This window comes from Ambystoma mexicanum, chromosome 7p, assembly GCF_040938575.1.
Source record: "Ambystoma mexicanum isolate Mex_15411 chromosome 7p, UKY_AmexF1_1, whole genome shotgun sequence".
NCBI classification, from domain to species: domain Eukaryota; kingdom Metazoa; phylum Chordata; class Amphibia; order Caudata; family Ambystomatidae; genus Ambystoma; species Ambystoma mexicanum.
Genome location: NC_090939.1, coordinates 903,418,809 through 903,443,633, shown reverse-complemented (window position 1 = coordinate 903,443,633; position 24,825 = coordinate 903,418,809). Strand labels below are relative to the sequence as shown.

Here is a 24,825-nt window from a genome sequence, read left to right as displayed (position 1 = left end):
TTTCTTGGCATCTCAGTGCCAGAATTGGGTTACATGTGATTTTAACAAATCACAAAACACAAAATTAATCTTTAACGAAACAAAACTGTCTAAATGCACCCCAAAAAACATTTTTGTTCAATGTTTTTTGGGGGTGGGGTTTTTATTCATACTTTTCCCCCACCCCCAAAACTACTATTCCCATTCCCAACTACATATATATAGTTTTAAAAAATGCTTTATTTTTTTTATAGACGTTTTGGGTTCAATTCGTTGTTTTTGTATTCGTTAAAATCACTGCATAGCCATAATTGTTATAGACATTAATGTTATAGAAAAAAGTTCTGGCTACCTGTTGGTATGTTAAACATGAATTAGCTATATGCTATACACAAATAAAAAATACAAGAAACATGAAACGTATGACGCTTTATATCTTTTATTGTATGAGCCTAGAAATGAATCCGTAAATCTGAATTTCTAATACAATAAATGTAACTAATATTAAGTGTTTTGCAGGCAGAATAGGACTCACACATGTCACTTTCTCTTACGATTAACACAAGAAGCATGGTCTAATGACCACCAGCAATGCAGAACATACCTTACATTGTAAGGAAAACATACATCAAGCAGGGTTTTCAGCATTGCACCAAATCATGAATCCAGTTTACTATGTGAGCGCAGTTCCATCTGACGTTGTTCATTTTTGTACTTCCCACAGGAAATGCAAACCTCGGGTCAAGTCCAGAACACGTCCAGCAGTCTAACATGTACGCGTTTCAAATCGGATTTGTTTCTTTAATAGCTAAGGAAAACGTGGGAGCATTTCGAAGGACATGGTCAAAACGCAACGCAATGTATGGTGTCCCTTAGAGGTGAGGACTGTATTTTCGAAGGGCCGCGTGGCTCGTCTGCTCTCTATTGCTTGCTCAAAACCCTTTATATTACTTTGCCCCAAATATCATAATTGTATCGAGCAGCAAAAAGGCGAACCATTTTGATGAACTCGTTTGATATATGTTGTTTAAAGGGCATGTAAAATGTAACTAGATTTCTCCTAACTCTCATCATTTCATCACTATAGCTTTCTTGCTTTCCGTGTTCACCTCAAATGTTTTGTGTCGTGTATTCACGATCAATACTGCTCTGCACCCACAAAATGGAACAATTGTAATGCCTCTACTCCTGGAGTAGCCTGGAGACTGCCCCTGGGTGGTATCAGTGTGCGGTATACATCAACATTACATAACATACTCTCTGCCTGGAGGCAACACACTGAGGGGTCTGACTGCCTGAAGTGCCTCAATTGTGGTCCTGTGGCTTTTAGTGGTTGGTCCTCCACGACAGCTGAGGGCCCCTATCCAGACCACCTCCTCTTCAACCTTCCACTGCTCACGCACCTGATTCTGGGCGCTGGGTGTCCTCTATAGTGACACAAGGCCTTCCTAACAAGCTGTGCCACCAGGCCTTTCTGCAGTGCCCTCCCATCAGTGTTCTGCACCCCAGGTTTTGAAAGCTAGCGTGAAGACCCTATACAGCCACACTGACATCTCTGGCTTCAGTACTTGGGCCTTGTGGTCGCCCCTGGCATACTTCTTTTGCCCTGAAACCTCCTGGGATAACTTACTGCTTTCACTCCTTTTCCATACACTTGCTTAAAAACCCCCATTGCTTGTCCACTTCTTTCCAATGCAAGATACGTTGCTCCTTTTTCATGTTAGGCGTTTGCTCCGTTGCCTTTCTCAAACACTTAACACATGAATGAGAGCAGTGGGCCTGATTTAGGAAGATTGACACTGGCGATGTTGCTTCTACTACCTTATACTGGAGCCACAAAGCCTAAAACTGGAGCAAATCCGGAGATTCCTGGGGCATCTCTGGGATGCCCTTGAGCAAAGCATTGTGAATCCGATTTGCACATGAGCAGCACAAAGCTGCTAGAGAGCGGTTTTAGATTTGCCCCAGTATTAGGCTTTGTGAATTAGATTTAAGGTAGCAGGAGCACATGTTAGATGCTCATGAGCGCGTCTCATGATGTGATCCAGTGCAAATCTTCTGGACTATGGCATGTACAGTGCTTTCCTGGGCACCCTTGCTATAATTCATCCCTGGGTCTTAGCAAGGGCAAATCCTTGTTAATGGCAGCCACATTTTTAAATCAGTGGGCGTTTTATTTATTTTTTAAAAGACTGCAGTGAAAACTGGAAGGTTAAAATGCAAACGTGCATTTTCATGGCGGCGAAAATATGTGGCACCGTATTCAAGCACCACATTTTGTGTTTCAATATATGGTCAAAAATAATAGTTGCAATTTATTATTTTATGGAGCAAAAAATAATTGTGGATACATGCGTACAAAAAGTTTTCAAAATAAATACTATAAAACTGGGAGCCTTAGTTATAACCCAGTATTAATGCATTTCAGTAATTTGAACATCATAACCAGGTTGGCCTCCCTGGAGAACCCATGCAGAGCACCGAGAACGTCACGGGTCGGTTAGATTGGTGTCCAGTAGACAGATTTTGACAGGCATTGCCTTGACTGATTAATTAGGTAAGTATGAAAGCAGGACCAGTACTCTCTAGGTCTAGAGATTGGATGACTCAGTTCCCTTCCTATCACTACATGCTCATTGCACCCAGTCAACTGTTAAAGCCACTCTTTCAACCTGGGTGTAGGGTCTTGCATCCTGGGTGTAGGGTCTTACTGAGACATGGTCACGGCCAGATCTGTCATGAGCTTTGACACTCTCCTCCCTGATGGCTACAAGATCCTCTCAGCACCCAGATCCTCCCGGTCCGGTGGGGGGGTAGCCCTGATCTTTCCTGAGTGGATTCCTGCCTCTATCATTCCCACTCAGAGCTACTCCTCTTTTGAATGCCTTGTCTGTAGGCTTTCTCTCTCGCCTACCCATTCTCTTACTGTGGTTACTATCTACCGGCCTACTGGTCAAATCACCTCATTTCTCTCTGAGTGGGCAGACCAATCCTCCTCCCTCCTGGCCTCTACCACTCAACTCCTCCTCCTCTGTGACCTAAATATACATTTAGAGTCTCCTTGCTCCTAAACTGTACACTTTTGTGACCTCTGCGACTCCCTCTCCCTGTCCATCCTCCCCTCTGGCCCGACTCACTCTGCAGGGCACACACTCGATGTCTTCATCTCCTCTGACCTCCCCCTCTCCATCCCTCTGACCACTCCTCTCTCCCGGAGCGATCACTCCCTCCTCTCATCTCATCTCTCCCACTCTTCCCCCAAGCCAAGCCTACCCCAACAATGCCACCTACCTTCTCGGACATACGGCCCATGAAGCGTGTGTCAGTTGAGGCTTTTGCCGCCACTTTCTCTCCCCCCCTCCACCTTTGGCTGTCTCACATCCTGACACAGCCCTGTCTCTGCTCTACTCTTCAATTTCTGATATGCTTAATGCTCTTGCCCCTGTCATGAGGATCCGTTTGAAATCCAAAGCCAAGTGCAATTCCTGGTATGACTCTGACCTAGTTACACTTAAACTTAAGTGTAGGGCAGCTTAGAGGAAATGGAGGACTTCCTGTTCATCCTCTGACAAACTGACCTGTCGCCTGCTACAAAGGCAATACCGACTCTCTGTCCTCACCAAGAAGAGAGTCCACATTCAAGCTCGTGTCTCTGTGGCATCTAACAACTCGGCCGAACTCTTTAAAATCTGCAAGGAGCTGGCCAACCCTGCTCCAGTCTCTACCCCTCCTGTTGCCTCCCAGGCTCTTTGCAATGCCCTTGCCTCTCACTTCATTTCAAAAACCCAGGACATCCTGTCCACCCTCTCCACCCACACCCCTCCTCTTCCCTCTCCATCTGTGCTTGCTGACCCTCCTTTACCCACCCTCCCACCATCCTTCTCGTCCTTTCCTCTTTTCACCCCTGACGAGGTTGCTAGACAAATCCGATCTATGAAAGCCTCTTCAAAACAGGTTCATCCCTGTTCCTCTAAAACCATCAAGGACCACATTGACACCCTCATTCCGGCCCTTGCTGACTTTTGCAACCACTCCTTTGCCTCTGGATCCTTCCCATCCCCTCTGAAGCACTCCTTTGTGCATCCTCTTCTCAAGAAACCCACAGCTGATCCTTCTTGTCCAGCTAACTATCGCCCAATTGTCATTACTCCCTTTCTTGGCAAACTCCTGGAAAAGTTGGCCATCTCTCAGCTTAACCTTCATTCCAATTCTGTTGGCTGTCTCCATGACCACCAGTCTGGCTTCAGAGCTGCCAGAAGCACGGAAACTGCTCTCCTGAACATTCGTGAAGATCTGCTCTCCAACCTTGACTCTAACATTCCCTCTGTCCTCATCCTCCTCGATCTCTCTTCTGCCTTCGACACGGTCAACCATACCATCCTGCTCAACCGTCTCCGTGAAAACCTGGGTATCACTGATCAGGCTCTGGCCTGGCTGACCTCTTTCCTCTCAGATCGACCCTCCCAGGTCCAACTTGGGTCCTTCCTTTCATCTATCTTCCTCTCTACCTGTGGTGTTCCCCAGGGGTCTAACCTCCTGCCCTGGCTTTTCAACCAATACCTGGCAACTCTCGCCCACTGCATTGCCACTTTCTGCTCAAATTTCCAGTGCTATGCTGACGACACTCAACTCATTTTCAGGCTGCCCTCTGCCACCTCCTCTATCTCTCTCATCTCTGATTGCTTAACTGCCATTCAGGATTGGTGTGCTGCCAATGATCTTTGTCTGAATGCCAGCAAGACGGAGATCCTCCTCATCGCACACCTTCACCATCCTTTCCCCTCACTCTCTGGCCGGCCTCCCTTGGCCTTCCGCCTACCCCCACCTGCGAGGCTAAGAACCTCTGGGTCATCTTTGACTCCACCCTTTCCTTCTCCGCCCACATCTCTGAGGTCTCTTAAAAAGTTAAATTTCCGACTGCACCTCCTCAGAGGTACTCTGCCTTTCCTCTCCTTCCCCCAGAAGCTCATGGTATCCCAAGCTCTGGTTCTCTCTAGCTTGGACTATTTTAACAGCCTCTTTCTAAATCTACCTACCTCTACTCTCAGCCCTCTGCAACTAATCCAGAACAGGACTGCAAGACTTGTCCTTGGCTACAAGCCCTGGGATCGTATCTCTCCAGCTCTGAAATCTCTCCACTGGCTCACAGTGGATGCAAGGATTAAATTCAAAACCCTCTGCATTGTCCACGAGGCTTTCTGGGGCCTGGGTCCAAAATACCTTCAGCTATCCCTCCGCAAATACCTCCCCTCTCGAGCTCTTCACTCCTCTACCTCCAACTCCCTCAAGGTCAGTCGTTTTTCAAAGTCACAAGCTGGGGGTAGATCTCTGTCTTTGGCTGGGACCTCCCTCTGGAACAGCCTCCCTGCCACTCTAAAACTTGCGGAGAACCATCTCCGGTTCCGGAAGCACCTCAAGACCTTCCTCTTCTGCCTTTGATCCCCCTCTCCCCTGCTGACCTGCTCACCCTGCCACCCTCCCGCACTGCCTCTGGGCCACCCCTTGCACTCGGGTCTGTATCTGTATCCATAAAGCCCCCCACCCTTTTCTTCCTGCACTTATCAGACCTACCCTGTCTGCTGCCTTAAAACTAGCACTTGCAAATTGCTGGCTGCATTACCACTGTTTGATGCCTTTATTATTTATTTATTGTTATTTATCTGTTTCTCCTCTGCTTTGCACTTTCCACTTCTCCCCCTTCCATTGACCCCCCCCCCTCCCATGCACTTGCGTGTTCTCTAATGTCACTAGGCCTAGTAAGATCGCTGTTTTGTTCTCCCCTCTTCCCCTCCCTTGCCTTGTCGCGCTCTGAAACACTTGTGTACGAGCGCGATAGAAATAAAATATCAATCAATCAAAAACCTCTACCAGTCCATTAGTTTTGCTAATAAGCATGGCATTCCCACAGATCTTCTCGTCCATTGATTTACTGAGTCTAGCATGCCCACTATGCACAGCAGTGGGGATTTTGGCTCTGTGTGGCCAGCAATCTCTGACCCCTTAGCCCATGTAGCAACCCAAAAAGAAGCAATCGTAGGGCTGAGGGGGGCATTCCCAAGCTACATGACGGAAGCCCAATTAGTCCCTTCCACATCTTGGGCATCAATGGAATCATGGGAGGGGTGGCTATATTAATCAGTGTGTAGAAATATTCTGGTATTTGTATTGTAGGAGTTTATAATGTAATGCTACTTTCTTAGTGTATGGCATCTGCGGCACTGTTTCATCAGAAATATGGTGTCCCAACTCCCTTTCCCATCACCATTTGAGGGCTGCATCTGGCAGCCTTAAAGATCGAACAGTCTACCACCACAACCCGGCAGATGATCCCCTCAGAGGCTTGAATGTCGGGGTAGACACAAGGCCAACACCGCAGAGAATAGCTTCCATTTCAACTTGAAGTGTGAGGGGGGAATCTCTTTCCCTGCTTTGCACAGATGATTTCACTGGCGACCACACCACCATTTGGTGTAGCCGAGTGCAGCTTCCCCCTCCTGTTTCTGCTCTGGTGGTTTGATGAGTCCCCACTACACTGCCAAAAGTATAATTTCAGGATTCAGAGTGCCGTGTTGTGAGTTTTGTACTGAGGCAGCCATGATGGTTGCTGCCGAGACCACAGCACATATTTTGAGGGACTTGGTGGCAAGTGCAAGTAATTAGGGATTTTGAGACATTCCAGCCACACAGATGGCGATCTTGCAGTGAAGAGTGCCAGTTTCACTGAGCTACACATTTATGTGGATTCCATGCAAGAGCATCATGCAAACGGCACTGTGCCTCTATGCCTGCATAAAACGTTGGCCTGAATTTTTAGCAGTCTGTATTTTGTAGCAGATGTGAGCACCACTAAAAAGATTCACTCATACACATTTAGAACTTGCTAGGTGCAATGGTAAATCTTTGCCCCACCACCCTCCCAGTTCAAACACTCACACCATGGCAGACATCTGTCCTCTCCACAAGCAGCCCCTGCATCTATTGCATTGGTACTGTCCCCAGTTGCACGCTTTTATCAGAATGAACCAGCTCTCAAAAGCAGCCTTATAATGGCAGACTGCCTCGCCCAACCTTCCAGCTGACCTCTGGCATTTGTGAAATCTGCAGTTACCCCCAGTGGTTCGCAGTACAAACACTCACAATGCGAAGGCACCTCCCACTTGCATGCACTGTTCCAAATACACCGCTGGACCAAACTTTAAAGTAGGTGCAGGGGAAAGGTCTACACATTTGCAAACTCGGGACAAGCCTGGCCCTTGGTAATGATTACTTGCTTCGAGGAGAACCCACACAGTAGAATAGTGTTCCCCTGCTGCATTTGTCCACATTTGAATACTTTTAATTAAAGTTCAACTTTAAAAGTGCAAATTCATCGTGCACATCGGGGTTGAGCCGGTCAAGTTATTGCTTAAGTGAACATGGAAACGGTGCATTTCTTTTAAGGTATGAAGAGAATAGAAGAAATCACCATTAACATACATTTAACACAAGTGCTCATTGTTAAGTTTTTGCCACGGCGATAACTGGCGACAACAGAAAATGTAAATTAATAAAATCACTAATCCGATTAAATCAAGTAATAATAAAAAAAAATACAAATAAAAAAACAAGACATTTGGAATATCTGACAATAAAAAACAAGCAGATCATTGGATTGCTGTCATAATTTACAGAGTGCCTACTGGGCAGTTTCAAATTGAAAATAAAAACTGCACTCAAAAGACTTTAGCAAGTGGAAATATATGGGACATTCCATGGAACTTTATTTGGAAATGTATGCTTACTTGGTGAAGCATCATCATTAAATGGTTCTTCTCCTTTAAGAAATTATCTTGTTCCTTCTGGGCCTGCTGGATTATTTGATTGGTTTGCTTCTTTAAAGCTGCAATCTTCTCCTGATGGAATGTAAACAGAAGGCAGTAGCTAGATTCTGGCACTGTAATTCTGAATAATGTACACCTTGGGAAAACTGTTATTTTAAATAGGCATAACATTTTGTTTAAAGTGAAGGTAGCATTATTTAACAGAGTGTGTGGAAGAAGGTCTTGGTGGTCATCTCAAAATAATTGTGCTCAAAATAGGATATACAACTATACAGCCTGAGGTAGTGGTAAGCAGGAGCACATGGGAAAACGTCATCATGGGCCTGGGTAAAATGATAGGGTAGGAAGAGGGGCAAAATGGTAACAGGCAAAATAGATATCTGGATTAGATGGGCCATCAAAAGGTTGAAAGACAAAATAAGTTGTACATGCATGTATTGTGCTGTGAAGCTATATGAGCACCAAAGTCCCAAACAGTACAATTAAATAAATCCATCGGCTGAAGAAAATATGAAATAAAGGTATTTGAGGAGGGAGGTAATAAAAGACAAGTAGAAAAGGGCAACTATAAAATTAGCATGCATAGACCAGGACAGGACCAGAAACACACATACCTGTCAAGGGAGAAGCAGTAAAGCAAACCACATTGGGGCCAGGGGAAGCTATACAATATATGGCAGGGGAATTGAAAGAATCAGGATCGATGGGGAGGAAAGGGGCTTTTGGTACTTGTAAGGAGTAATATATAATAATGTATAGAAATTGGGTAATAAATATGCCTAAAGCAGTGTTAAAATGAATTTCTAGAACCTGGCCAGTTGGATAGATTTTACGAGGCCACCCTAGTTATGATGAACAGAGAGCTCAGAGAGATCAGCTAAAATGCAATCAACGTATGGATCAAGGTGGATGAGCAGTCACGGTTTAGTCTCTCTGTGATACAAATATATAGTCAACATAGGTTCAAATATACATCAGATAACTTAAACAGCAAGGCAGGTAAGTATTTTAAATGCAGTAAATGATGGAAACCAGATCACAAGACAATGGGTCTCATCAGGAGTTGGGCGGTATCCCAGCGGAAAATCCACCAGAATACTGCCTAAGGCAATTACCATTACAGCCACTTGGTCCGGCGGTATTACTGCCGGATCACAAGTGGCGGTGGCGCTGAAAATCCCCATTTCATTTTTGTCCGTAGGACTCAAAGGGGCATTTTTGGCACAATTACCGCGTCAGTAGTTGCATCACTGTAATTTCAGCAAAAATGGGCAAAAAGTCAGCGCATTTACCTCCAACTCAGAGCTGAGGTGAATCCTCTGATTTTCCCCCAAACCTGTGATTGCCAGTGTGGTAATGCGGCAGTATTGCTATTGACACCACATTTTTACTGCACTGCCCAACTTCTGATGAGGCCCAATGTCCTAACTTAAGAAGTCCAAACGCAAAGATGAATGTGGCCTTGTGTCCAAAAATCACAGGAGACACAATGTTTCTCACCAGAATAGTGTCACTCTAGTTAGGAATCAATAGGCTGTGTTGGTGATAGTTTTAGAGTTCCACAAAAATTTTGCCAGAGGTAAATAAGTGTTTTCCTTTCTTCCAGACCCAAGGCTAACACAGGGGCAGGATACCCGACCCATGTTCGACAACCTAACGTGAATGGAATGAGAAGACTAAGGAACTTGTTCCCAATGTCCTATGGAGGACAGGGGGAACAGGTACACTGCATTTACTTACCCTCTCTTACTCTGATTTTCCAAAATGGCTTTGAGGATTGTCTGGGGGTCGCTGGGAGCTTGATGTTCTGACGGTTTTTCCAGAGCTGCCCAGGTGTTGCAGATTCGAGGAGTCTTCCGGTTGGACAGAAATGCAAGCTGCAACCCTTTTTGGAAAAGAAATGCAGAATCCACCATTGCAGACCCCTTCAGGATACTTTACAGGTCGGAGGAAGGTGAGTTGTATCAACAGTCTTCGCACAACAGGCGCGACATGCATACTTCCAGTTTCTGTCACAGTAGCTGCTCCACGACAGGTTCCTGTGAAGGTGAAAAGCTTGAATTTGTGGAGAAAGCTACTGGTGGCAAAACCTGGTGTCCACCAATGTTCCGAACTCAAATGCAGAACGCGACACATCTGGTGAGGTAGCCCATGAGAGAACTGATCAGTTCACCAGGCAGTCCAGGGACACTTCTTAAGGTTCTGAAGGGCTCGATCCTTGAGATGGTGTTGAGACTAGTTGGCTGCACTAGTCCAAGGGCTGAAGCACTGCTTAGGGTCTTCGGAGATCAGGCAGAGGAGCAGGGCTTCAGTGTCGTCTGCCGAGCCGGGGAGCCTGGGAAACTCAGAAAGAAAACCACAGCAATCATAAATACAATGCAGTTGTATTTATAATTGCCATGGTGTTCATAAAAAAAGATAATAAACACTTACCGCAGCAGCCTTCCTACCAGCTTGCATTCTCTGCTCTCTGGCACTAATGAAGCAAAAGCTGCTGAAATAAAAGCTACCAGCAGGTGGCTTTTGCTTCATAAGTGCCACGACGGCAGAGATTAATACAAGCACAGGAGGCTCATCCATTTCACTAAATGGATGCTTCCTAGTGTTTGTAATTAAAGATGTTTAAACATTATTTGTGCAAAATGTTACATAGGAACTTTTTTCTAGAAAGATGTTAAATATATGTTTTTTATTATTGCTCATCTTTTAAAACAATAACATTTTTGAGCGCAATATTCCTTTAAGCTACTCTATGATAAGTATGAACACACAATAACTATTTTAGAATGCGCAAAGCAAATCAGGGAAAGCAGAACCCAATTACACTTTAAGAAAGATACAATGGCCCTCATTACGACCCTGGCGGAAAGTGACTGACCGGACCGCCACAGCGTAAATAGCGTTTCCGCCATTGCACGAAGGAGCAAAGTGCGGCCCATTCCGACCCATCGGGCACGAGCACCACGGCATGGCGGAAGTGCAAAGTCCGCGATGGCGGAAATGACCCCAAAACGGCCCACACCGCCGCCGTACGGCGCCCTAGGTGCAATACCGCCACCCATCACAGCGGACACCGCAGTGTGCGCCTACCGGAAAGTACGGTGACCGTAAATATACGGAAACGGAAGTAAAAACATGGGCCCGGAACGGGAAACATCCCGCCGTACACCTATAAAACCACAAAAACCACACAACCACTAAAAACACTACCCTGAGACACACCCCAACCCGTCACCAACCCTAGCGAAACCAAGAAAAATGGGAAAAGTAGCGAAGAAAGCGTGCGACCGCAAGCGGCAGGTCCACTTCTCCCGTGAGGAACTCACCGTGTTAACAGAGACCCTCCAGGAGAATGCTGCCGTCGTCTTCTCCACGCAAATGACCAGGACGGCACTTGCGAACAAGAAGGCCATATGGGCTCTGGTGGCACAGCGGGTAAGTGCGGTGGAGACCGCACCCCGCAACCCACAGCAATGCAGAAAGCGATGGGACGACCTGCGGATACGCGTCTGCAGCATACTCTCTGCCAACCGCAACATTGCCACAGCCACCGGGGGAGGTCCTGAATCACCCATCAAGTTGACCCCCTGGGAAGAAATCTGTGCCTCCACCATCGGAATGGAGAGCATAGAGGGAGTCGGAGGGATGGAGAAAGGAGTGCAGACATCCGAAGAATCAGGTAGGTGGCCCAAATGAAACAATGCCAAATCCACAATGTCCAATCATGTGAAGTACCATGTGTCCACATAGTGCAACAGAAACACATGTCCAGGAGAACGTCCACACACATCGGCCTGATAGCGCACTTTAAAACTCACAATAAATACATAAATAATTAAAAACCCCTAAAACACGCACTACACGTGCAGCAGGCACACCCTAACTGCAGGCTGCCAAACAACTGCACCCTCACTCCACACACAAATGAAAGCACCTCCAAGGCCCCGACCCAAATCACCCTCAGGTACCACCCCAATGCATGTGATACAATGCCATTCCAATTCCCACAGACCCATTAATAACCCTCGCCCTCCTTTACTCCACCACAGGGTCCGATCCAAACGACGAGCATCAGGACACCCCTACCAGCACACCTGCAAAGAGGGCCAAGACCAACGGCCAAAGACCCTCCACCTCAGCTGCACGCATCAAGACACGGCAGCAGCACAAATCAGGTGGCAGCACAGAGGAGGGAACATCAACAGGCACCCCAGCAGCCAGCATGCCCACAACACCACCACCACAGGTCCCCCCAACGGATGCCACAGAAGGCACTGCCTCTGGTGGCAGCAGCACCATAGGTGACACCCCATTGATGGCAGCATGCTCCGACACAGAAGACGGGGATGTCGAAGTCAGATCCATCCATGACCTGTCCCAATCCCCCTGTCTGTCCCATCCCGTACAACATGAGGATACCACGCAGGGGCACCCACAAGACGACGACTGGCCATCCCCCACAAGCCCTGTGGCAAGGCAACATGAGGTCAACAGCCCCTCTGTGACACCCCCGCAAATGGCCATGGCCCAGCAGAGGCAACAGTCCCTCGACCAGTTAATCGTGCAACAGCAGCAACTGGCCACGCTCCTCAAGGACCATGCCGATGAATGTGGGGGCACTAAGGCAGACATAGAAACATCAACTGAGACACTTAGGGCAGAAATGGAGAGAAGTACAGAGACACTAAGGGCACAAATGGAGAGTAGCACCGAGAGCCTGAGAGTCCAAATGGAGAGTAGCACCGAGAGCCTGAGAGTCCAAATGGAGAGAAGCACCGAGAGCCTGAGGGGGGAACTGCATGCGACGTCCAAAGACGTATGTGCCGAACTTGCCGCAGTGCGCCGTGTGCTCACTGAGCTCTCGCAAACCCTTAGGGACATGCATGGACGTGAGCAGGCAGAGACATCATCCGTTGCAAGTTCCGTCCAGGGCAGCCCCCAACGTAGATCCGGGAGGAACCTGCGCTCCACAGGCAGGGGTGCCCCTGATACCCGCAGAGGGGGCTTGCAATAGCGACAGCCCACTGACAATGAGCATCTTTGGACACTGGTGTTCGGGGGGGAGGTAGGAGGGTGGAGGGGGTGTGTTGGGCTCACTTGGGTGGCGGGTCGATAGGGTGTTCAACATGATATCACATATGCCATAAACAGTGCACGATCAACCAATGAGATGTGTGGACAATGATCTTTGTGTACTAGGCCATCATAGGCGTACAGTCCATATTGTGCATGTACCAGACACACACAGTGCCACGAGTCCCGTGTCCATGTATCAGCCACCAGGCGTGAGTGCTAGAAGCATGCATCAATGAGATGCTGACGAATGTCACGGCCCTCCGGTGCCTCGCAGACTCCTTGAGGTGCTGCCACATCCCCACCCTCATCATGACCATCATCAGGTGCTTGCAGTTCTGCGTCAGGGGGCATGGGCACATTTCTACGTACGCACATGTTGTGGAGCATGACACATGCCATGACCATCTTTGCAACCTTCACATGGCGGTACAGGAGTGCCCCGCCAGACCTGCTGAGGCAGCGGAAACGAGTCTTCAGTAGGCCGAATGCCTGTTCAATGACTACACGGGTACGTGAGTGGGCATGGTTGTAGTCCTCCTCATGCTGGTCCCGTGGGTTCCGGACTGGTGTGAGGAGCCATCTCTTCAGTGGATACCCAGCATCACCTGTATGTGGACGATAAACGTATGATGTGGAATGCCATTGCTACGTACGCACACCCCCCCCCCTTCCTGCCAGGTCATTGCCGCATCACATACCCCACATCATCATGCATGAAATGAGACTCACCGAGTAGCCAGGATCTGTTCCCTGCGTGTCGCTCCATGTAGCGTGGAATAGTAGAGTTCCTCAAGACCATAGAATCATGGGTTGATCCAGGGAATCTGGCACAACAATGTGTAATGATCCTGTTGGAGTCACACACCATTTGTACATTCAGGGAATGAAATTGTTTTCGGTTGCGGTACTGGGCCTCCATGGCATGTGGGACGACCAATTCCACATGGGTGCAGTCGATGGCACCAATGCAACCCGGTATGCCGGCAAGTGCATGGAATCCCACTTTTGTGTTGGTAATTTCCTGCTCCGAGCGTGGTAGAGAGATGTAGTCGTCTGCGTGCTGCAGGAGGGCATCGAGCACTTGCAATAGTGTCCGTGAGAACAGTGGCTGAGAAATGCCATGCAACTGTCCGACTGTGTGCTGGTAGGTGCCTGTGGCCAGGAAGTGGAGTACAGACACCACCTTCAGTAGGGGTGGGATGGCGGTTGGGCTATCTATCATGCTGACAAGGTCAGCCTGTGTCATGTCCACAATGGCGGCTATGGTGTCCCGGTCCAAACGGTAGAGGGTGTGGATCTGCTCATCAGTGAGGTTGAACGGATGTGCTCGGAGGCGTGGGATTGCGGGCTGCCTGCGTGGTGGTAGTGGCTGTGCTGGCGGCCCTTGCTGGCCCTGCCTTGCCCTCCTCCTCCTCCTGCGTCTCCTCCGTGCGGCCGGTTGTAGTTGGTGTTCGTCTTCTTCTTGGAGTTGGAGTACTTGCAGTGCTATCAGGTCCCCCAGGGCAACATCGCGAGTCCTGCCGGTAGCATTTCGGAGTGGGTGTGGTTGTGGGAGGAGACTTGGTGTGCAATTTATGTGTTTTCAGGCTGTATGGCCTCCACCTGTGGTGATTCATTCCACCTGTGCAAACTGCTCTCCCCTTTGGCCGAGCACGTCCCGCACACAACGCTGCAATTCGAGGAATGGCATCTTGCTATTGCAATCATGTATTTGTACCCGATGGCCGTGTAACATTGGTTGATATGTACATTCAGCTATGGTCCCATTGTTTCACATACTATCTGTGCAGTCGCGAACAGACTTGTGAAGGGTCAGTGGAACGTAGTACTCGAGTAACGGTGGGCCCTCATGCATCACTGTACCGAGTTGCAACGACGGGCGGGGCGTCCCATTTGTGGGTGAAGGCAGTTGCCATTTCCACACACAGCCGCACTAGATGGATTAATTAGTGATTTCAAACGGCCACAGATGCCTTTTCGACGTGATGTTGCAAATGAGGAATTCGAAGGGCGGCGCTTTCGGTTTTCAGCTAGCGGCGAGGAGATGCCCACAGGTCTGACTGCAAATATAACGTTCTATTGTTCAATGTCCTTGAGACAGGGGCCATGGCGAGGATGCAATGATTGATATGAATAGTTTGGGATGCGCAATAGCGACGTGGGCGATGAGGCCGGACGTTCCCAAATACATGTTACTTCACAACACTGGAATTACGGGCTGGGGCACTGTGGATTTTGCAGGCTGCATAACGCACAGACTCAATGGATATTTCTAATGTTATGTGAGTAAATATTCAGGCGTTTTTATACCGGGATGAGGGAATGATGAATGGATGCATGGGCAGATGATTTGATACAGAGTTTGCCATGTACAGGGCTTCTTGGAATCTATCCGCCTCCCCTGCGCTATGTGATGCAGGGCTGCCATAGTGGGACCATCGTCTATCTGGCCTTGTTGAGCCCTCCCTGTCTCGACGCGCCTTCAGACACTTGTGTCCATGCACGTTAACATTCCCATCTGATGGATTCTGTTTTGACAGACGCATGCACAGGTACACTCGTTTGTGATGGTGTTTACACCTCGATATAGATGGTTATGAGTCGCAAGTGGTTTTGGGGTGGTGATGATCCTTTGGAGTGGGCTAGCATGCATATGGCTGTGGATTTAGTGTGATCATTGATGTGAGTTGTTCGAATGTAGTTCTGATGGCCATTCTGTTCTTTTTCTTTTCTTTTGGTTGACAGGTATCTCCTCCCCTTTTGCCACTGCCATCTGTATGCCACTCCTGCAGATGGCTTTTACTCCCGACACCTGCTGCTTCGTGTTAATCAGTGGAGCAGCATTACGATCTTATGGGACGATCGCCAATGGGCCACATGCCCTTACGCAGTACTAGTGGCTCGGAGCAACATTTCGGCCTTTCAGCTGGACTAGTGCCTCCCCATTGGGACGGCCCTGCGGTTCTGTGCGCTTCCATGTTGCCTTTTCGTACGTGAATGTGGCTCTGTGTACCATGATGGAAAAGGGCGTCACACAAGTAGTGGCTGGTCATTTCTTGCGGATGCAGCCCACAATGGTGAAATGTGTTTTGGAGTTCATGGCCTAATGGCTGTATGGGCTTGGTGATTTTGTTGTGCATTAAATTTCTATTCTGATTTGGCCCGTGTAGCGTTCTTCTTTGCAGGTGATGTGGCATATTCCTATTTGGGGAGCGATGTATTGGGAGGAGATCTGCATTGGGTTCCAGCTTCGGAGTTTAGTTGCGTGGTACTGTACTGGGCGCGTTTGCCTACGAAGCCCAGTGAGGTCAGGGATGGGGGCTGCCAATATGACTGTTTGAGTGTTGTCATGCTCAGGGGCGGGGGATTGGGTTTTGTGTAACAGATGCCGGTCAGCCAGGTGGACTGGTGGAATGATGTGATTTTTGGAATATTGCTGGTCACAGGTGCCTGTGTTTGCGTGTGTTTCGGGGGGGGGGGACTGTGGTCATGTCCATTGGAATGGCTTCTGTATTCGTGCCATCTGTGCCCTGCAGCTCCCATTGGCCCCTCTTGTGATTCTTTTGTTCGTTGGCATGCATGGGTGACTTGTACATTTCACTGGTTGCATTGTGACTTCATTGCACCTACGGGGAGTTGTACTTTGTGGGCAGGGAGCGGTGTACAGGCACTCAGTGGGGCCGTTTACGGTTGATTCGCGATGCCGTACTTCTCACCATGGCGGAATGGTACATTCCGCCATGCTTGATGGCGTTAGGTACATGTCCGCTAGGGTCGGAATTCGCGTACCCTTGCGCCATGGTGGTATTTACGGTTTGGCATGGCGCGCGCGCGCGTACTTGGTGCAGTTAGCGTTGGCGTTCACTACGGTGTCGCTAATGGCTTCGTACTTTGCGGTGACGGGTCATAGTCGCACCGAGCGCTATTCGATGGCGGTATTGCATTTCCGCCATCGTTTTTCGATTTCCGCCAGGGTCGTAATGAGGCCCAATGTATTTCAAGGTAAGTATTTGACCTATTGGTACATAACTATCTGCTACCTAAGAGCTAGCTATAACTTGTATACTTTTAAGAAGTGTATAATACAGTTTCTGAGGTAAGAAAGAACTTTATGGAATTATTTTAGAATAGCACCAAAGCAAATCAGGGAAGCACAACCCAGAGTTGAGTTACAAGTTTAGAAGAGCAGCATCTAATCGAGGTGAGCAAGACCTACAAGCTTTTTAAAGGAATCACAGTCTACTTAAAGGTAGGTATAATCGCTAAGACTGTTTTAGATCTGTACGAAGCAGACCAGGGAAAACAAAACCCAATGTTACACTTTAAAAAGAACACAATGGGCCTCATTACGACCCTGGCGGAGAACCATGGTGCAATTTGCACCATGGTCCATGGCGCAAAGCTCCCAACTCCGCCATGGGGGTTGGCGGACTTACCGCCCCATTCCGACCTTGGCGGGGCGGTAAGTCCCCAATCCCCATTTACCCTTCCCCATTCCCATTTTTGCCCCATAGGGTATAATGGGAGTGGGGAAGGCGTTAATTACGCCACCGTAAATTACGGTGGCGTAATTAACAACAAGTCCCGTAGCGCCATGGATTTTTCCGCCTGCAAAAAGCAGGCGTAAAAATCACCATGGCGCTACGGGAACTCGTAGTAAGGCGGAAAGGTACGCCATGCATTACGCTGGCGTAAAACCCTTTCCGCCAGGGTCGTAATGAGGGCCAATGTGTTTCAAGGCAGGTAAACCCTATTGGTAAGCTTTTGCACTCGATCAGTTAAGTAATGATAAAACAGTACCAACACATTACTTTTTAGAAGGGGGAAACACCATTCAAAGTTAATAACTTATACACTTTCTAGAAGGACAGAATGCAACTCAAAGTTAAGCATAAACTTAATGACACTTTGTAACTTCTTCTTTCACAGAGATACAGTTACCACACTAACTTATTTAGCAATTAAGTACTTTTACACTTGTTACACGTTCAAGGCAGAGTCCTTTTCTTATCCAGTCCTTCCCTACTCTATTGCATGAGTTCTCTCAGAGGCAGAAGAGGCACCCAAGTGGTTTGGGTGCCAGTTGTAGGCATTTTGAAATTGGGCTCAGTTGCAGGAAAGTCAAAGGTCACTTTCAGAGTTAGTTTAAGTGTTCAGGGACTTCACAGAAAGCACCCGATATGCGTTGCAGCATTAGGCCTGGGCAAGTGGTATTGGCAAACTCCCAATCACCCACTCAGCCACACAGGATGCCCACGAGACTTAAGGTAAGTATAACACAAGACCTGCAGTTTACAGAAAGGGGTGGTCTGGCTGTCCAATGAGGACAGCCAGACCCTCATTACAATGTGGTTCCTTTCAGGCAAGGTGAAAGACAAAGGGCTGCAGAGTTTTGAAATCCTCTCTCGTTTCCTGCCTCCTCAGACACTTTGGAGCCTGGGCGTGGATACAAAGGATTCCCGCCAAAGACAAAACTTCCAGTGAGGTCGTTCCCACCTAGAATGGCACAGGAAGACCTCAGAAACAACTCGGATACTTCAAAATGGCAGAAAAGAAGGAACACACTATTCTGGCAGAATGGTAGCCCTTTTGTGCATTACGGAGGCTGAATCAACAGCCTACGAGTAATAAGACTAAAAGGTCACTAAGGTAAAACCACTGCGACCAGCCATTCAAGTAAACATGCAACTGTAACAAAAATGCTACAAGTAAGTAAGAAAAGGGATACATTGTATCCCCCAGTACTCCACATAAGGTGGGGTGTGCTGGCTCACAATATAAAAATAAATGTAAAGGGGATGAAAATCCCTCTTTACTCCTTGGGAACAGTAGTTCACCCAAGTTAATTAAAGAGAAATTAACATGGAAGGGCATATGAGGAGGGACACAAAGCTCCTGCCACTCCTTCTAACGTAACATTAGCGACAAGCGGAAATTGACCCTTCTGTGCTGCAACCGCTGTGGGGCGATGGGGGGTGCAGAAGTTCGAAACTGCCCCCAAAGTCACTGCCACCTAGGGCCCCCATGGTTAGCCCTGTGGCACTCGTCAGACCGCACTTGCTGTAAAGACAAGAATCGCAGTAGCAGAACTAGTGCTGGTGAAAGGACTGGGGCAGGGTCTGAGGCCGTGAGTGATTACAGTACTGGTGATCGGTGTACTGGCTGGCTACTATCAAAGGCTTCCCATATGGTTGGTTTTCCTCTGCTGACAGAGCAGTGTCCCCTGCTCCAGCCATTGCAGTCGGTGCTGTTGGAGGGGCTGGGACGGAGTCAGTATCAACCCAGGCAACTACCGTATGTGGGGAGTTGTGCTAGCCATGTGATCTCCCTACATGCTCAACTGCAGTTGGGAGAAGTGTTCACCTCTGCTGGAGGCCAGAAAGAGGGAAGCAACTAACAGAGAAAATCCTTCTGTCATCGAAATCAGGGGCTCCGTGTTCTTTGAAAGCAGAGAGAAAATGATGTCATCAGAGGAGCCTATGATTTGAGAAGTGACAGAGGATCACTGGAGTATGCTGATGGTGCACATTGAGACAAAGAGTTGTCAGTGTGGCGCTGTCAGAAGTACATACTGACATGATGAAGGAGCTGGTTTTCGAACAGGTACCAGTGTGGCAGAGCAGCGGTGAACAAGTGGGTAAAACGCAATATGCTGCAGTGTCTAGATGATGTGCAGAACGCTCTGCAGGGGGGACTTTGTCCCCTAAGGTACAATTGTTCCAATGTAGCTGAAGATTTTCCCAACAATTATAAATCAGAACGTGAACTATGCAGAGGTATAGCCAGGATTATCGAACAAGTGGGGACTGAAACTAATGTAGTTGGGCCCACCACAGTGATATTAACATCTGTAAATGCCCACACAGCACTGCTGAGTGGGCATTTCCAGACTTTGGGCAGACCTTGCCCACTCAGGCCCTACCCTGTCTACGCCTCCGGACTATGCCCTGATGAGGAGGAGTACCAGCCGCAAGCAGAAGAAATGTGCTTTGTTTGCTCCCAGAGTTTCCCTTGTTCGGAGGAGAAGGGAAAAGTGGCGGCTAGGCTTGGGGCATGTTTGATATGTGGAGAGTCGATTCCTCTTAAGGGGAGAGAGTACATTCAAATGTTACAAGGCTTGGATCCAGAATTACTAGAGTTTAAAAAAAATTGCATTGTTGATTCCGCGTCATTTTAAAGGGATGGCAAGGAGTAATGCTCATCATCAAGTGTGAATGATGTGCGTGTGTGTTGGCAAAATCTCTTGGTGAATATATCTAACTGCATTTTTGAGTTTGCTGGTAATGGACAATGTGAATGGAACATTATTAACATACAATATTCACATGTGGTTATGCATATAAAGCTATCAAAAATTATAGTGATTTCTTTTGAGTGTGTGAATTGTTGAACCCGGGATGTTTCTGTGATTAAAATTGAGTGGTGGTCAGCGTAGAATACTTATCAAGTCAGTGGTGGATGAGTTTTAGAGCAGTATGTTTGTATGCTCAGTGACTTGATATTTGAGTGTGGATCCTGGATTCCCTTCACATGTCTGTGCAGAGAATTTGAGTTGAGATATTGCAGCTATGTGGAATACAGACAGCTAACGGGATCTTTACAGCAAATCTTGCTCTTGCTTAGCCATTAACATCACACAAGATTTCAATAGAAACAGTGATCACAGCCTGCTCAGCGCTAGATGTTTGTGGATGTGCATTCCATCTGCCCACCACTATGTACGGTGTTCTTATGTCTAATCATAAATGGGATTCTGATCTCACCAATTTCTGCACTGGTGAACTGGGTGAGTCTGATGACCCTGGCTGCTGGCAGAGATTCTGCAACAATGTCTGTTTGGTCAGCTTGGACTGGGGTCTGAGGGCCTCTCAACCTAAACTTCTCTTTAGAACATACTGTACTCCGGAACAAACGTTTAGGAGACACCTTTTAGAGAATGACCAATGCTGGAAGTGCGAGCAGGCGAGGGTTAGATTGAATCATGTACTTTGATCTTGTGGCAAGACCAGCAACTTTTGGGAAGGGGTCTGTGAGAGGTTGGGCCTAGTGCTGAACTATACTATTCCAAGGAAAGCTTCACTTTTGATTCATGGCGATGTGTCTTCCTTAGTGGATCTGCCATTTTATAAGAAAATGTGGCTCCTGCAGAGTTGCATGCTTGCAAAGAGGATGATTCTACGGGCATGGACTGCATCCAATTCCTTCTCTATCGATGATTAGGTGCAGGAGTTATTGACTGTGTTCACATATGAGAGGCCCATCTTTAAGCAGTCTGGAGACACTGATAAGTTCACAGACATATGGTGTCCATTCCTAGATGGATTTTCTGTACACTACATGTAACGTTAGGGATAGTGTTACAGTCACGCCCATATCGACGTCCCCTTTCGATCCTCAAAAGAAAGATGCACTACTACCCAATTAACACTAGATGGCAGACTATATGCACATCACTTGATTTTAAGCAGATTAACAAGCGTCAGAAATGGCTGCTACGCTTTTGAAATGTGTTTTCAGATATGTTCTCATCCATGTAATTTTTCTGGCACTGTTGCTCTAGTATTGTGTTCGTACTGTACCCACTGTTTATCCTATTGCATGATTTCATGACATATGATTTTTTTTTCTTTCTTTCTTCTCCTCCTCTGTGCCTGGGTTTCATATCTGTCCTGCTTGCTATGCCTGATTGTTCCATGGATCGCTACCACTGATTCTACTGTATATGTTTTTTTTTCATTTAAATATATTGCATTTGTTGATTCTATTGTTGTTTGCTCTTGGCATAAGAACATTTTAAAAAACAGAAGAATGCCTTTTGTGGTATTTTTGTGTTCCTGTTGAAACCTTGTGTGTCAAGAAGTTGCCTGTGAGCTATAACTACCTTTTTTAGCCATCAGCCGTGCCTGCGTGGTGTTTCTGGGTTGCTGTTGAAAAGTAAGATATGGTGGAGTAAACGGGATTGAGAGTGCTTGGGTTTGTAATTTGTGTTGTAGTCCAAAATAAATATAAATGTGAGACAGCTGCACACCTATGAGAAAGCAGAGATGAACCCCTAAATCTCTCTACATTGAACACCAGCAGCCCATTCAGGATTATGCTCCGGAGCGGGAGAATTTAAAGTTATTTTGATGCTGATATTATATCAACCAACCCATTGACAATATATAGGGACCAACCTATTTGATGAGACATTGATGAAGCTTGGACATAGGGAATGATACGAGCAATTTCGCCACACTAATAAAAGTAAGAAAAGATAAATAAGGAACACATGAGTTGTGCTACGCCTTGAAAACGACCTAGGGACGAAACACGTGTCGGCGAGTCTGAACAGCCAAGCAATCATTCAAATTGCAATAACTATTCAACTTATATTACTTGTCAGTTGTAATATCTGTTCAAAGATAAGCGCACATTTTAGAAAGAGTGGTCACTGTTTATATTGAAATCTTGTGTATTGTCAAGGAGTTACCTGTGAGCTATAACTACCTTGTTTGGCTGTGAGCCGTGCCTGTGTGGCGTTTTTGTGTTTCTGTTGAAACCTTGAGTGGTCAAGGAGTTGCCTGTGTGCTATAACTACCTTGTTTGGCTGTGGCCGTGCCTGCGTGGCGATTTTGTGGTTCTGTTAAAACCTTGTGTGGTCAAGGAGTTGCCTGTTTTCTATAACTACGTTGTTTGGCTGCGTGCCGTGCCTGTGTGGCGTTTTAGTGTGTTTGACCTTTTATGGTGAGGTACCATGGCCATGTTGTGTTGACTAACATGTTATGTGGTTAGTTGTTATGGTGCCATTTTTTAATTAGGAGAAATTAGTTGCAGGCTAGGCCTGGCCGTCCACTTGGTATAGGTGGTTTTTGGAGAGCACTTCTGTGGGTTCTCCATGTCTGTGGAATTCAGTGATTTTCAAGAGAATCGGCAGTCTGGCCAATGCATGTTCCAAGCATCTGTGAAGGAAGGACACTGATATTGGGGGTCTGTGTTTGGTTTGGACAAGGAAGAGGGTAGGAACTGTCTGTGAATAGTTATTAGTGGCATTGCGATGTACAGGGTGTATGTCTATGTTTTCTGGTGCCATAGTGGCCTGGGAGATACAGTAAGCTATCCATAGTTGGTTATATTGGACAGTTATTGGTATCTGCCTATAAGTATGTTGTTGGTTGGAATAAGAAGTTGTGGAACAATGGTTGCATGTGTTGGGTGATTGGTTTGGCGACCATGTTGGATTTGGTGTAGAAAACAGTTATTATACATTTGTTTTTAGGGTTATCTATAAGTATCGGTGGTGGATGCATTGTGTGGTAATTGCTGAGCATCATTACAATGTTTTAAGTTTTGTAATTGTGCTTTTGGAAGGAGTGAGGCTCTCTAGTTCTAGTTAGTGTCTGGTGCTGTTATGTTCATGGTTCATAGCAATAGGGTGCTTTTGTATTGTTGAAGGAGAATTAGCTGTAGAGTGCATTTTATGGTGAATGTGACAACTTCAATACTGCATATTCTAAAAATGAATCTGTGGAATATTATGATATGTTTGATGTCTCTAATCAAAGAACATATTGATTTATTTAAAGTACGTTATTGGTTCAGGCCCTTTTCTTCTATTTTTCAAAGATTCTCCCTTTTGAATTGCTTTTAAAGCTCTTTTCACTTTTGTTTCTCTTTTAATGTTAATGTTTAATTGTGTATGTAATTGTAAATGAATTTGTTTAAAGATTGAAAAAGTTGTTCATTCAACCATATTCAATAAAAAAAAAAAAAAAATATTCTAGTCTTTATTGTGCCATCAATATAAGTGTGTGTGGATGTGACCATGAATTACTGAACTGTTACATATCTAGGGTACTACGTATCGAGCTCTTACACAAACAATTGTAACACATCATTCATGCCATATAACAACTTCTTCATCCTCCGTTATTAGGGTATTTCATGGAGGACATTTATCCTTTGTGCAATTATTTAGCATATGGCTTATGCAAGTCATACTGTACCTTCTTTGTGTAATAGAGGATGCATACCGTTTACTCAAGTGATCTTGCATTGTGTTCAGCATGCATTCCTACAATTCCCTTTTGTTATGAATATTAAGGGGGAGGAGTGTTGTGGTTACAAGGTGTGTGATGTCATGCATGTGAGTGTTCCGTAAGGGCATTCTGTGTAGAATGCTGGCGTATGAGCGCATGCATTCGAAAGCAGACAGTTATTGAGTGACCAGGAGAGTATCAAGACCAGCCTGGGTGGCAATCCCTGTTTACCCACATTATACCTACATGACATCTTGTCTACCTGTGAACTGTGCACTACTGAAGGAGGCAATAAAGAAGACATGATTGCAACTTACCTGGTGACTCCAGCCTCTCCTTCCAATGTAACAATATTGCTCATTAATATTCATGAGATATATTTGCATACATATTCTTAATTAATATTTATGAGGGGTATCCTGAAAACCCATCGGGACTCCGGCCCTCGAGGCCTGGAGCTGGACATCCCTAGTTTATGTGGTCTCTACATGGAAGAAGAGGCTGCATGCCCCTGCCTCAGCCATCATTTATTTTGTCTTCTTTTGAGGTACGAGTGCCACTCATTGGTCCACTTATCCAAAGAGGCAAAGGAAGTATCTTTCTTTTGAAAGGCCTTTTCAGTGAAGGACACAATTCCCCTTTCGGAGTGCACCTCATACCTAGGGGGGATAGGCAGGGAAGAGCGTGTGTGTGACATTGCTAATAATAAGTAGGACACTTCGAGACAAAGCAGAACTCTTTGAAAGGGTACTCGACAAACACATCTGGCATCCACACACGTTCAGAGGAAAATAAAGTTATAGCTACTTATATCTTTTCCACATTGAAATGTTATGCAGCCAGTCATGAATTATCCAATGAAAGTTACCATGCAAGATTTGTATAATGTCAATGCTTATGGAATTGGAACACTGTGTCATTGTTCTGTTTTT

At 46.6% G+C, this 24,825-nt stretch overlaps 1 protein-coding gene across 3 annotated transcripts in view; it reads right to left on the bottom strand.

Moving 5' to 3' along the window:
• The window catches only part of PHLDB2 (pleckstrin homology like domain family B member 2), a 705,124-nt gene that overhangs the window by 330,175 nt on the left and 350,124 nt on the right, over nucleotides 1–24,825 (bottom strand). For 2 of the 3 annotated variants that reach the window (XM_069637184.1, XM_069637186.1), the window contains one exon: nucleotides 7,761–7,871. The exons of the other annotated variant lie outside the window; for it this stretch is intronic. In XM_069637184.1, coding sequence (XP_069493285.1) covers nucleotides 7,761–7,871 — 111 coding nt within the window. The remainder of the gene's footprint in view (nucleotides 1–7,760; nucleotides 7,872–24,825) is intronic. 3 annotated transcript variants of the gene reach the window in all.